General features: G+C 39.3%; 1 protein-coding gene across 1 annotated transcript in view; it reads right to left on the reverse strand.

Annotated features, from left to right (window-relative positions):
* LOC134347792 (pyridoxal kinase-like) overlaps positions 1 to 14,841 on the reverse strand; it is a 61,325-nt gene that overhangs the window by 34,654 nt on the left and 11,830 nt on the right. Inside the window, exons 5-7 of the mRNA XM_063050216.1 lie at positions 13,283 to 13,329; positions 12,978 to 13,063; positions 8,617 to 8,662 (exon numbers count right to left, since the gene is read on the reverse strand). Coding sequence (XP_062906286.1) covers positions 8,617 to 8,662; positions 12,978 to 13,063; positions 13,283 to 13,329 — 179 coding nt within the window. The remainder of the gene's footprint in view (positions 1 to 8,616; positions 8,663 to 12,977; positions 13,064 to 13,282; positions 13,330 to 14,841) is intronic.

Raw genomic sequence — 14,841 nt, forward strand, 5'->3', positions numbered from 1 at the left:
CATGAGGAAAATAAAAGGATATGGACATTGTGAAGGCAGTAGAGATTAGTTTAGTTGGTCATTTGATTACTAATTTAACTGATTCAGCACAACACTGCAGGCTGAAGGGCCTGTTCCTGTGTGGTACTGTTCTATGTTCTATATCCATTTGTGGCATTTAGTCACAATTTAGCTTTACCTGAAAGTGGGCATGCAGGTACAGCAGGCGGTCAAAAAGGCGAATGGTATGCTGGCATTCATAGCGAGAGGATTCGAGTACAGGAGCAGGGAGGTTCTACTGCAGTTGTACAAGGCCTTGGTGAGACTATACCTGGAGTATTGTGTGCAGTTTTGGTCCCCTAATCTGAGGAAAGACATTCTTGCCATAGAGGGAGTACAAAGAAGGTTCACCAGATTGATTCCTGGGATGGCAGGACTTTCATATGAAGAAAGACTGGATCGACTAGGCTTATACTCGCTGGAATTTAGAAGATTGAGGGGGGATCTTATTGAAACGTATAAAATTCTAAAGAGATTGGACAGGCTAGATGCAGGAAGATTGATCCCGATGTTGGGGAAGTCCAGAACGAGGGGTCACAGTTTGAGGATAAAGGGGAAGCCTTTTAGGACCGAGATTAGGAAAAACTTCTTCACACAGAGAGTGGTGAATCTGTGGAATTCTCTGCCACAGGAAACTGTTGAGGCCAGTTCATTGGCTATATTTAAGATGGAGTTAGATATGGCCCTTGTGGTAAAGGGATCGAGGGTATGAAGGGAAGGCTGGTACAGGGTTCTGAGTTGGATGATCAGCCATGATCATACTGAATGGCGGTGCAGGCTCGAAGGGCCGAATGGCCTACTCCTGCACCTATTTTCTATGTTTACCTGTTTTTGTATAGTAAACTTTCACAATAGGGAGTGGGTAGACTGGGAAATATGTCACTGTTCTTTCACCATCTCTGGGTTTAAATTATAGAACTGCTTCCACAACTGGAGGTTCTTTCACCAGGACAGCAGTGATCGAAGAAGGCAGATCAAATTTATCGGAAGTTGGAGATTTCCAACATGTGCAGAATCTCATTTTTAGTCTTGAGCAATATATAATGGAACAGTTGATATCTTTGTCCCCCAGAGTTGAACCATCTTAAACCAGATGTCATGCATTTAAGGTGAGAGGATGTAAGTTCAAAGGAGATGTGTGGGGCACCAAGAATGGTAGGGGGACTTCTGCCTGCAGCTCAAAGGAGTAATACATAAATTTTGTGGCTGCCTTTCATTCCTCCTTTTCCCCAGTCTAAACTTTGAATTGTTCAACTTTTATTTTTTGGATCTTGGAGGGAAATAGTGGTCATTATGTCTATCCTTTAAGAAGTGGAAAGCAGCTTTTTGAACCCAGCGATGGAAAGGGAAAAACTTCGAAAGAAAAATCAGACGACATGCCTGTCTGGGCTGAGCGTTTGGAACGTGCGTTGATGGGTCTCGACAACAAAATGGACAATAACACTTCTGAGTTGAAGTCGTTCTGACAGACTTTACAGACTATTGAGGAAAATATTGTTTCCTTGAATAATGAGTTTAAAGAATTGAAACGTCAGATTGTGGATATTTCAACCCGCTTGGAACAGGCTCAATGCAAAATTGTCGATTTAGACGCAAGATTGCATGGAAATAACATTCGGATTGTGGGTCTTAGAGAAGGGTCTGAGAATGGGAATTTATTGGATTATTTTGCCAATTTGTTTCGAACTCTGTTCCTGGATATTCTATCTCAGCTTCGCGATATTGAAAGAACTCACAGAATTTTCACTTCGTCAGATAAAGTTCGACCAATTTTAGTCAACTTTCTTCGCTTTAAAGTTAAAGACCAAATCATAAAATGTGCAAGAAAACAGGAAGTTTTTTAATTTAACGGTTCCGAGATCCGTGTTTATGAAGGTTATCCACAAGAAGTTATGAAACAACAGATCAAATTCATATCTGTCATGAAGATCGCAACATGAAAAAAGACTTTTTCCATCTCTGAGATATCCGCAGAGATTAAAATTATTTCCTAAAGATTCTACTCCTCGTGTCTTCTTGGATCCCCAAGTGGCATCGGATTCTATTGTGGAAATGGCTGATGTATGAAGGATATCAGAGTTTCTGAATAATTTTCTGAAAGAAAACAGGCTTTGAAGATTTTGGTATGCTGAAGATATCCTTTGATCGATGGATTACTTAAAGAAGAGGTGACCTTCTTGGTTGACTAAAGAATGACTTTTTTTTTTAAAGTCTGTTTAGTATACGGAGTGAATTAATACAGTGGACACATTGTTAACTGGTTTGGTTATCTGTTTCTATCTTCCTTTTTCTTTATTAATTAAGTTTGCTTACAGTTTACATAGAACATAGAATAGTACAGCACAGCACAGGCTCTTCAGCCCACAATGTTGTACCGACTCCCAAACCCTGCCTCCCATATAAGCCCCCACCTTAAATTCCTCCATATACCTGTCTAGTGTCTCTTAAACTTCACTAGTGTATCTGCCTCCACCACTGACTCAGGCAGTGCATTCCACACACCAACCACTCTCTGAGTAAAAAACCTTCCTCTAATATCCCCCTTGAACTTCCCACCCCTTACCTTAAAGCCATGTCCTCTTGTATTGAGCAGTGGTGCCCTGGGGAAGAGGTGCTGGCTATATAAAAGTTTATATAGACTTTTTTCTTATATTATGGAGTGTTTAGTAATAGATAATTAGCTTTAGTTCTTTTGTTAAATAAGGTAGTAAGTTAAAGAATAATGGCGCTGCTTTTCTCTCTTTAGAGGTTAAACTGTTTGGGTTAACAGTATGGCTTTGGTGTCTTTTGAGACTGATTTTGCAATCCTTAGTTTATTTTCAATGATTAAGTATAAACATTTTTTTCTTCTTTGCTGGGCTTTCTTATCTTAAGGTTACGTAATTTCTTTGTAAGGGGGACGGGGGAATTGAGAGTAAAAACTTTTAAATCATTATTTAAATTGAGCGGCATGCAGAGTTCTGTCCTTTTGCTTTTCTTCTTGGGGATGCGTTCCAGCCTTTTTTTCTCCTTTGCCGGATTTCTATCTTTGGGGATGGTGGGAGGTTTGGGGGCATTTTTGCATTTTGAGGTTTATCGTGGGATTTTATTTTTTTCACACACATTTTCTGTATTTTTTCCCATTATGGAGCGTGTTTTCTATTTGGTTATATTCATCACCGCCATCTTTGATTAGCCCACGATGGTATGCGTGTATTGTCGTGTTTAAGAATAATATCCAATGGTACTTAAACAGATAAACGTTATTAGTTGGAATGTATGTGGCTGGAATCACCCTATTAAGCGAAGGAAGACTTTTAAAATTATTAATCGATTCCAGTCCGATATAATTTTTGCTCAAGGAACGCATATGAGAACGGGTGATCAAAATAGATTTTTTAAAACATAGAAGGGCCTTCAATACCATGCTACTTGTCAAAATAAAACAAAGGGAGTATCTATTTTCATTAAATCTAATATTTTGTTTATTCAAGAAGACATCGTCTCAGATAATAATGGTAGATTTTTAATTATTAAAGGAACAATTTGTAGTAGAAAAATTGTCCTGGTTAATCTATACGGACCTAATGTAGATGATCCTTCTTTTTTTAAAACTGTATTTGGTTTATTACCAGACTTAAATTAATATATGCTGCTGATGGGAGGTGACTTCAACTGATGTTTAAACCCTTTGACTGACAAGAGTTCAACCAATCAGTAGCTTCCAAATCGATCAGCAACCCTTATTAATTCCTTTTTAATTGATTACGGTTTGACAGAAATCTGGGGAAATTTACATCCTAATGATAGAGATCATTCTTCTTATTCACATGTTTGTAACAAATTTTCGAGAATTGATTTTATAGCTGATTTCCGATTTTTGTCCAAAGTCCAGAAATGTGAATATGATGCTATTGCTGTCTCAGATCATGGCCTTTAAGCTTAACTTTTGAGTTAAATGATGTTAGTAATGTAAACTTGCCTTGGCGTTTTCCAGAAAATTTATTACAAAGTTCGGACTTGTTAAATTTATAGAGATTCAGTTAAAAGATTATTTCTTCTTAATAATATGGGAGATATCTCGAAATTGATTATATGGGATACACTTAAAGCATATTTGCGAGGTCAGATAATATCCTATTTGGCTAAACTCAAGAAACAGACAAAAATAGAGTTAGATAGAATTTCAAAACAAATTAAAGACCTGGATAACACTTATGCAGTTTCTCCTAATGTTGATTTATTTAAACAAAGGGTTGAACTTCAATCACAATATAATTTACTATTAACTTATCCTATTGAAAGAAATTTGCTTAAATTAAAAAGTCAATTTTATGTGTTTGGAGATAAAAGTAACAAGCTATTAGCATCTCAACTTAAAGCAGTTAGAGCTAAAAGACAAATTTTAAAAATTCGTAAGGGAGATGGTAGTTTAGCTTGTAATTATGAAGATATTAATAAAATTTTTCAAGACTAATACAGTGAACTCTATAAATCTCAGCTTCCAGCTGACCCTTCTAATATGTATGCCTTTTTACAAAAGATTGATTTTCCTAGAATATCTGTTGAAGATCAGCAAATTCTTGATGCTCCTCTTACCGAAAGAGAAATTCAGAAAGTTATTCTTTCAATGCAATCTGGTAAAACTCCTGGATTGGATGGTTTTTCTGTAGGATTTTATAAAAAATTTGAAGATTTGCTTACTCCTTATATGTTGGAAATACTTAAAGATTCTTTTCTGCTAGGAGAGTTACCTACCACATTTTATGAAGCTTCTATTTCTTTAATTCTTAAGAAAGATGAAGACCCTACTGATTGTGCTTCATATAGACCTATTTCATTATTAAATGTGGATGCCAAAATTCTTTCAAAAATAATGGCTAATCGGATGGAGAATATACTAGCTAAAGTTAGTTCTCAGGATCAAACAGATTTTATAAAAGGCCATTATTCTTTTTCTAACACTCGGAGATTGTTAAATATTATATACTCATCCCTCTCTAAGACTCCCCAATGTGTTGTTTCTCTAGATGCTGAAAAGGCATTTGATAGAGTTGAATAGAAATATCTATTTAAAGTTTTAGAGAAATTTAGCTTTGGTACTAATTTTAATAAATGGATTAGATTGATACAAAAAAGCCCTATTGCCACTGTTATTACTAATAACTGTAGATCACCCTTTTTCCGACTTTCCCGGGGTACGAGACAAGGATGTCCGTTAAGTCCTTTGTTATTTAACTTGATGTTGGAACCTTTGGCTATTGCACTTCGTGAAGCTAAAGATATTCAAGGAATTTCTATAAATGGGACTATTCATAAGATTTCCCTTTATGCGGATGATCTTTTGGTTTATGTTTCGAATCCCGAAGAATCTATTCCTAGTTTATTGAAATTACTAAATGAATTTGGATTGTTTTCAGGATATAAATTAAACCTGCATAAAAGTGAATTATTTCCTTTAAATGATTCCAATTCTATATATGATGACATTCCTTTAAAAGTTACGGATTCTTTTAAATATTTAGGTATTATCATCACTAAAAATTATGGAGACCTTTATAGAGCTAATTTAGTTCCCTTAGTGGATTTTATGAAGCAATTTTTTTCTAGATGGAATCCACTTACACTTTCATTAGCCGGTCGAATTCATGCAGTTAAAATGATGATTTTACCAAATTTTTTATATGTATTTCAAAATATTCCTATTTTTCTAACTAAGAAGTTTTTTGATCAGGTTGACTCTATTATTTCATCTTTTGTTTGGAATAATAAAAGACCACGAATTGGAAAATGTCATTTACAAAAATTAAAAAAGGATGGAGGTCTTACTTTGCCTAATTTAAGAATGTAATATTGGGTGGTTAATATACGTTATGCGTGTTCTTGGTTATATTGGACCGATAAAAAGGAACGACCACCTTGGGTTGATCTGGAATTGAAAATTGTGAAACAATTTCATTTAACTTCATTATTAGGAGCTCCTTTACCTGTACAATTAGCCAAAATTTCTATTCTAAATATAAATCCTATGATTAATCAATCATTACGAATGTAGTATCAATTTTGTAAGTTTTTTTAATCTTAAAAAATATAACCTTTTTAGTTTAAATTATCGAAACTATTTGTTTAAACCTTCACTTAGTGATCCTACCTTTTCTCTTTGGAGGAATAAAGTAATTTTTTCCTTTATGGACTTGTTTCAAGAAGGCCGATTGATGTCCTTTGAGAAATTAGTAACTAAATACTCTCTCTCATATTCACATTTTTTGCAATATCTTCAGGTCAGACATTTCTTACAAGAATATTTAAGTAATTTTCCATATATACAAGACTCTGACCTGTTAGACATTATTTTAAAAATGAACCCTTTAGTGAAAGGTTTCATTGGGAAAATTTATAATTTACTATTACAACAGGATAACTATCCTTTACTTAAGATTAAGCAAGATTGGGAAAGAGAGCTTAACATGACCTTAATAACAGAGGATTGGTTGCGAATTTTAAAGCTGGTTAACTCTTCTTCGATTTGTGCCAGTCATTCTCTAGTTCAATTTAAAATTGTACATCGTTATTATTTGACAAAGGAGAGGTTGTCTAAAATATTTCCTAATGTAAATAGTCAGTGTGATAGATGCAAAACTGAGATAGCTACATTGACACATATGTTTTGGTCGTGTTCTGTATTGAAACAATTTTGGAAATCTATTTTTTCTACAATTTCTAAAGCTTTAAAAATCAATTTACAACCTAATAAATTCAGAGTTTTGTTTGGTATAATCCCTCAATATATTCACGGTAGTTCTATATCAGACCAACACGTAATTGCATTTGTCACGTTATTGGCTAGAAGGGCTATTTTATTAAAATGGAAAGATGCCTCTGCTCCCACTTTGATACAATGGTTCTCTCAGGTGATGTTATGTCTTAGTTTGGAAAAAATTAGAAGTCGAACTTTTGATCCTAGATTTGACTTCGAGAAAAGGTGGGGTTCTTTTGCCCGTTATCATTTGATTTGAGTTAATAAAGATGGTTCTTCTCTGATGCTTGGGTATATGGATTTGGTTGGCGGATTGATGTCTTTTTTTTAAAATGGAAGCTTGTATGGCGTATAGCTCTGGGTTTGTGCTCCAAATGGGGTTTTTCCCCCCTTTTTTTTGTTATTAGGGTTTTTTTTGTTTTAGTTAGTAGGGGTTCTTTTTTCTTTCTTTCTTTTTTCCATAAAAAAAAGCATTAACTTTTTTTTTATTATTATTGATATACTGTTCAGTTTGGTTGATAGTTTAACTCTTATTCTACATATGGATATGTTGTCTTGATTATTTTGATGTATTTTTCTCTGTTGTTGATTTTCAATAATAATTAATAAAAAAAGATTTAAAAATGAAAATGAAAAAAAAGAATGGTAGGTGCCCAGAACAGACTGCCAGCAGTAGTGGTGGAGGCAGAAAATATAGAGGGGTTTAGGAAGTCCTGAGATAGACACAGAAATGTACAGGAACAGTTATTACCCCTCAACCAAAAGGCTCTTGATCTGGAGGGGAGAACTTCACTCAACTTTTCTGAACTGGACACAATTTTAAAGACTCTTTATTTGATAGGAGAGGAGTGTGGACAATGGGAGAAAGCTTATTTATTTATTATTATTTCTTTTTTTGACTTTCTTTTTGTGCTTGCACCATTTGCCGTTTTTGTTTTTGCACCCTGGCTGTTTGCCCGTCCTGTCGGGCGTTGGGTCTTTCATTGATTCTATTGTGTTTCTTGCATTTACTGTGAATGCCTGCAAGTAAACAAATCTCAGGGCTGTATATGGCGGCATGCAGTGCCTATAAAAAGTATTCAGCCCTCTGTGAAGTTTTCATATTTATTGTTTTACAACATTGAATCACAACTGATTTAATCTGGCTTTTTTTTGACACTGAACAATGGAAAAAGGCTCCTGTGTGTCAAAGTGAAGACAGATCTCTACAAAGTGAACTAAGTTAATTGCAAACATAAAACACAAAATAATTGATTGCAAGCTATTTACACCCCTTTAATATGACACACCAAATCATCACTAGTGTAGCCAATTCTGACTTATTGACTTGAAGGGGGTGAATACTTACGCAATCAACAATTTTGTGTTTTATATTTGGAATTTATTTAGATCACTTTGACATGTTTTTTTTTCTGTTGATCAGCGTCAAAAAGCCAAATTAAATCCACTGTGATTCAATGTTGCAAAACTACAAAATATAACACTTCCAAGGGGGGTGAATACTTTTTATAGGGACTGTATATGTACTTTGATATGGAGGAATGTGGAGAGTGTGTAGGCAGAAGGGATACTTTAGTTAGAGATTTAATTACTGGTTTAATTGGTTCAGTACAACATTGTGGGCTGCAGGGCTTGTAACTGTGCTGATCTCCATTGCCTCGCAAACGCCACAAAGCAGAAGACATCAGGTTAGATATTGTACGTCGCACTCTGCTGACTGCGCAGCTAGGATTGTTCAAAGCCCCAGAGGAGTGATAGGCTTTGACCTGCCATCTCATTAGACAGAACCTAGTGAGAGTGATGTACAGAAAGAATCAAATAGTTACCACAGACTGCATTACCTCAACGGCCTCCTTCTCTGTGTTCATCTTCCGCCCTGCGAGGATTCTGACAAAGGAAGCCAAAGCTGGGTTAATTCTCAGCAATAAGTGGGTTAATTCTCAGCAATAACTTGCCTGCTAATTCGGCAAATGTCATCAGAACTGGAGCCAGACAGTTCCCACACAAACCCCCACAAATGACTTCCAGAAACACTAACTGATTCTTCTCTGACATTCCATTATAGCTGACTTATTATCCCTCTCAACCCATTCTCTTGACTGCTCCCTGTAACCTTTGATGCCCCGACTAATCAAGAACTTATTAATCTTTGCTTTAAATATACCCACGAACTTGGACTCCACAGTTGTCTATGGTAATGAATTCTATAGATTCACCACCCTCTGGCTAAAGAAATTCCTCTTCATCTCTGTTCTAAATGGACAGCATTGTATAGACTCCCCTACTAAAGGAAGCATCCTCTCCACATCCACTCTATCTGTGTCCTCTGGTCCTAGACTCCCCCACTATAGGAAACATCCTCTCCACATCCATCCATCTGTGTCCTCTGTGTCCGTTGGTGAGGAATGCTATTCAGTCCCTTGCGAGGGGGGACATAGAATCAGGAGACGTAGAGTCAGTATGGATAGAACTGAGAAATTCTAAGGGTAGAAAGACCCTAATGGGAGTTATCTACAGGCCCCCAAACAGTAGTCTGGATGTAGGGTGTAAGTTGAATCAGGAGTTAAAATTGGCATGTCGCAAAGGTAATGCTACAGTTGTTATGGGGGACTTCAACATGCAGGTAGACTGGAGGAATCAGGTTGGTACCGGACTCCAAGAAAGGGAGTTTGTGGAGTCCCTCTGTGATGGATTCTTAGAACAGCTTGTACTGGAGCCTACCAGAGAGAACGCAATTCTAGATTTAGTGTTGTGCAATGAACCGGATTTGATCAGGGACCTCGAGGTAAAGGAGCCATTAGGAGGTAGTGACCATAATATGTTAAGTTTTAATCTACAATTTGAGAGGGAGAAGGGAAACTCGGAAGTGTCAGTATTACAGTTGAACAAAGGGAACTATGGAGCTATGAGGGAGGAGCTGGCCAAAGTTCGATGGAACAATACCCTAGCAGGGATGACAGTGGAACAGCAATGGCAAGTGTTCCTCGGAATAATGCGGAAGGTGCAGGATCAGTTCCTTCCAAAGAGGAAGAAAGATCCTAAGGGGAGTAAGGGGAGGCCGTGGCTGACAAAGGAAGTAATGGACAGTATAAAAATAAAAGAGAAGAAGTATAACATAGCAAAGACAAGTGGGAAGCCGGAGGATTGGGAAACTTTTAAAGAGCAACAGAAGGTAACTAAAAAGGCAATACGCGGAGAAAAAATGAGGTACGAAGATAAACTAGCCAAGAATATAAAGGAGGATAGTAAAAGCTTCTTTAGGTATGCAAAAAGGAAAAAAAATAGTTAAGACCAAAATTGGGCCCTTGAAGACAGAAGCGGGTGAATTTATTATGGGGAACAAGGAAATGGCAAACGATTTGAACAGGTACTTTGGATCTGTCTTCACTAGGGAAGACACAAACAATCTCCCAGATAATATAGTGGCCAAAGGACCTAGGGTAATGGATGAATTGAAGGAAATTTATATTAGGCAGGAAATGGTGTTGGATAGGCAGTTGGGTCTGAAGGCTGATAAGTCCCCGGGACCTGATGGTCTACATCCCAGGGTACTTAAGGAGGTGGCTTTAGAAATCGTGGATGCAATAGTAATCATTTTCCAATGTTCTATAGATTCAGGATCAGTTCCTATGGATTGGAGGGTGGCTAATGTTGTCCCTCTATTCAAGAAGGGAGGAAGAGAGAAAACGGAATTATAGACCGGTTAGTCTGACGTCGGTGGTGGGAAAGATGCTGGAGTCAATTATAAAAGATGAAATTACGACACATCTGGATAGTAGTAACACGATTGGTCCGAGTCAGCATGGATTTTTGAAGGGGAAATCGTGCTTGACTAATCTTCTGGAATTTTTTGAGGATGTAACTATGAAAATGGACAAGGGAGAGCCAGTGGATGTAGTGTACCTGGACTTTCAGAAAGCCTTTGATAAAATCCCACATTGGAGATTAGTGGTCAAAATTAGGGCACATGGTATTGGGGGTAGAGTACTGACATGGATTGAAAATTGGCTGGCTGACAGAAAACAAAGAGTAGCGATTAACGGGTCCCTTTCAGAATGGCAGGCGGTGACCAGTGGGGTACCGCAGGGTTCAGTGCTGGGACCGCAGCTGTTTACAATATATATTAATGATTTAGATGAGGGAATTAAAAGTAACATTAGCAAATTTGCCGATGACACAAAGCTGGGTGGCAGTGTGAAATGTGAGGAGGATGTTATGCGAATGCAGGGTGACTTGGACAGGCTGGGTGAGTGGGCAGGTGCATGGCAGATGCAGTTTAATGTGGATAAATGTGAGGTTATCCACTTTGGTGGTAAGAGCAGGAAGGCAGATTATTAGCTAAATGGAGTCAAGTTAGGAAAAGGGGAAGTACAACGAGATCTAGGTATTCTTGTACATCAGTCATTGAAAACAAGCATGCAAGTACAGCAGGCAGTGAAGAAAGCTAATGGCATGCTGGCCTTCATAACAAGGGGAATTGAATATAAGAGCAAAGCGGTCCTTCTGCAGCTGTACAGGGCCCTGGTGAGACCACACCTGGAGTACTGTGTGCAGTTTTGGTCTCCAAATTTGAGGAACGACATTCTTGCTATTGAGGAAGTGCAGCGTAGGTTCACAAGGTTAATTCCCGGGATGGCGGGACTGTCATATGTCAAAAGATTGGAGCGACTGGGCTTGTATACTCTGGAATTTAGAAGGCTGAGAGGGGATCTTATTGAAACATATAAGATTATTAAGGGATTGGACATGCTGGAGGCTGAAAGCATGTTCCCGCTGATAGGCGAGTCCAGAACCAGAGGCCACAGTTTAAGAATTAGGGGTAGGCCATTTAGAACGGAGTTGAGGAAAAACTTTTTCACCCAGAGAGTGGTGGATATATGGAATGCTCTGCCCCAGAAGGCTGTGGAGTCCAAGTCTCTGGATGCTTTCAAGAAAGAGATGGATAGAGCTCTTAAAGATAGCGGAATCAAAGGTTATGGGGATAAGGTAGGAACTGGATACTGATTGTGGATGATTAGCCATGATCACAGTGAATGGTGGTGCTGGCTCGAAGGGCCGAATGGCCTACTCCTGCACCTACTGTCTATCGACTCACCCCATAAAGGAAACATCCTCTCCACATCCACTCAATCCGTGCCCTCTCGTCCTAGACTCCCCTACAATTGGAAACATACCCTCCACATCCACTCTATCTGTGCCCTCTAGTCCTTGACTCCCACACTATAGGAAACATCCTCTCCACATCCACTCAGTGTCCTCTGGTCCAAGACTCCCTACTATAGGAAACATCCTCTCCACATCCACTCTGTCTAGGCCTTTCGGGTCTGAATGTTGCCTCAGAATTAGCAAACATTCCTGTTTCTTACCTTCCTGTTTCTCGCCTTCCCTTGTACCCTTCTAGATAATCCGCATTAACCAAAGACTCTTCATCAGTCAAGGTCATGCGTTGTAAAACACTTGGTGATAAGAGATGTTACAAACTTGGCACATTCTGTTTATCTAACCTTGACCAAAGTATTTGTTGATTTCATTCCACGGTGAAGCAAGGCAATCCAGTGGGAACTCTGCCAGCGACAGTCCCAAGCCTGGCTGAGAAAGGAAGAGGTTTGGACATAAACTCCGCATGGACAGTCCCACCCGACTGCCAGAGGAGGAGGGTTGGGAATGGACTCCACCGTGGACGATCCCAAGCCCTGCTGTGAAAGAAGGAGGGTTGAATATGGGGCTGGCAACCTCATTTGTGAAAACCCAGAGCTACAGAAACATCAACAGTAGTTCTGGGCAGTCTTACCCCTGGGAGTGGAAGGATCTTTGAGGATGGGCTGAACTTGAGGACAGTTTGAACGGCTGGCTCAGGACAAAAGACTGTGATGGGCGCCATGGGAACACAGTGGTCAGCACGATCTATTACAGCTCGGGGCCTCAGGGTTCGGAGTTCAACTCCGAAATCCTCTGTCAGAAAGTTTGCATGCTGTTCCTGCGTGCTTGTGAGTTCCCTCCACAGACCAAAGTTAGGAGACATATTCCACACTGTCTCTCTAAATAAACAAGTGAGAAGAAAAAACCCAGTAGGGGTGTGGAGAGGGGGACGAAGGGCAAGACATTCACCAGGGATACTGCACTCTCCTGCTTCGATCAGAGGCTGAGAGGCTGGGCTTGGACACAGAGGCAGGGCAGGGAGTTGCGATCTGCAGCCACTTACTCTGCCTCATACTGGTTCGGAGTGATGATGTCAGCCAGCGGAACCACCTTCTCCTTGTAGACTGGAAGAAGATTCTCTGGAACATACTAGGAAAAGAAGAATACCTTCAGCAATGAAACAACCTGCTAAACGTTGGGCAGGGTGGAAGTGGGGAGAGGTGGAGGAAGGGAAAGGGTGGTGGGGGAGAGAGGCAGAGAGGGAGACAAGACACACGTACACATACACACACATACACATACATACACACACACAAACACACACACACAAAAAAATGGACACGAAGTGCAGAGAGGCACACCACTCACCATGTACCCGTCCCCATTTCTCTTATCGCCCATCACCGGATCACAAACTGTAAGAGAATAAATGAGCAATTTTCTTTTACGTTGAGTGTGCCCCACAACCCACTCCTGGTATGGAAACACCAAAGCCTTTGAAGAGAAAATCCTACAAACAGTAGTGGATACAGTCCATCCATCACAGGTAAAGCCCTCCCCACCATTGAGCACATCCACAGACAGCATTGCTGCAGGAAAGCAGCACCTATCCGCAGGGAACCCCACCCACCCAAGCTACCATCAGGAAGAAGCTACAGGAGCCTCAGGCCACATGCCACCAGGTTCAGGAACAGTTATTAACCTTCAAACATCAAGCTCCTGAACCAGAGGGCATAACATCACTCACCTCAACTCTGGTGTTCCCACAACCTATAGACTCACTTTCAAGGACTGGTTGTCTCATGTTCTTGATATTTGTTTATTTATTATTATTTGTTTATTTCTTTGTATGTACTGTGATTGCCCACAAGAAAATGAATATCACGGTTGTATATGGTGACATACAGTATATGTACTTTTGTTACTTTGAATTTTGTTCCCAGTCTCTGAGTCTGACACTAGTGCTCCCCTTCAAAGTAAATTTATTACCAAAGTGCATATATGTCACCGTATACAACCAACCCTGAGATTCATTTTCTTGCAGGCATTCACAGGAAGATTAAAATATACAATGGAATTGATTAAAACGATACCTAACAAAGACCAACAACGTATGTACAGGTGGTGGTAAGTTGTGCCAATAATAAAAAAGTAAACAAATACTGAGAACATCCCTAGATTGAAAGGGTTAAAGTATGAGGACCATGTGATGGCTCTGGGCCAGCATTCACAAGAGAATGAGGGGAGACTCTCATTGAAACCTACTGAATGTTGAAAGTCCCAGATAGAGTAGATGTAGAAAGGGTGCTTCTTTTAGTAGCGAGCCTTAGAATAGAAAGATGCTCATTTAGAACTTTAGTGAGGAGGAATTTCTTTAGCAGGAGGGTGGTGAATCTGGATTTCTTTGCCACAGATGGCTGTGGAGGCCAAGTCATTGGGTGTATTTAAAGCAGAGATTGATAGGTTCTTGATCTGTCAGGGTGTCAAATGTTACGGGGAGAAGGCAGGAGAATGGGGTTGAGAGCGATAACAAATCAGCCGTGATGGAATGGCAGAGCAGACTTGATGGGCTGAAAGGCTTAATTCTGGTCCTATATCATGGTCTTTAAAGAAAGCGAATTGTGCAAAGAGTTTTTGAAAAGTAAGTAATACTGAAAATTTGAGTGGTAGCGTTGATAGTTTGTGGAGTCAGTTCATTGTTGAGGTGAGTGAAGTTATCCACGCTGTTCAGGAGGCTGATGGTTACAGGGTAAGAACTGTTCCTCACCCTGGTGATGTGGGACCTACAGCTCCAGTACCTTCTTCCTGACGGCAGCACTGAGAAGAGAGCATGGTGTGATGCCTGATGCTCTTCAACCCTCATCTGACTGGAGTTAGTTATTTGGAAGTTTATCTCTTATGTGATCATGTTGGAAAAGATGCACGCA

Source organism: Mobula hypostoma, chromosome 6 (genome assembly GCF_963921235.1).
Source record: "Mobula hypostoma chromosome 6, sMobHyp1.1, whole genome shotgun sequence".
Taxonomy (NCBI): domain Eukaryota; kingdom Metazoa; phylum Chordata; class Chondrichthyes; order Myliobatiformes; family Myliobatidae; genus Mobula; species Mobula hypostoma.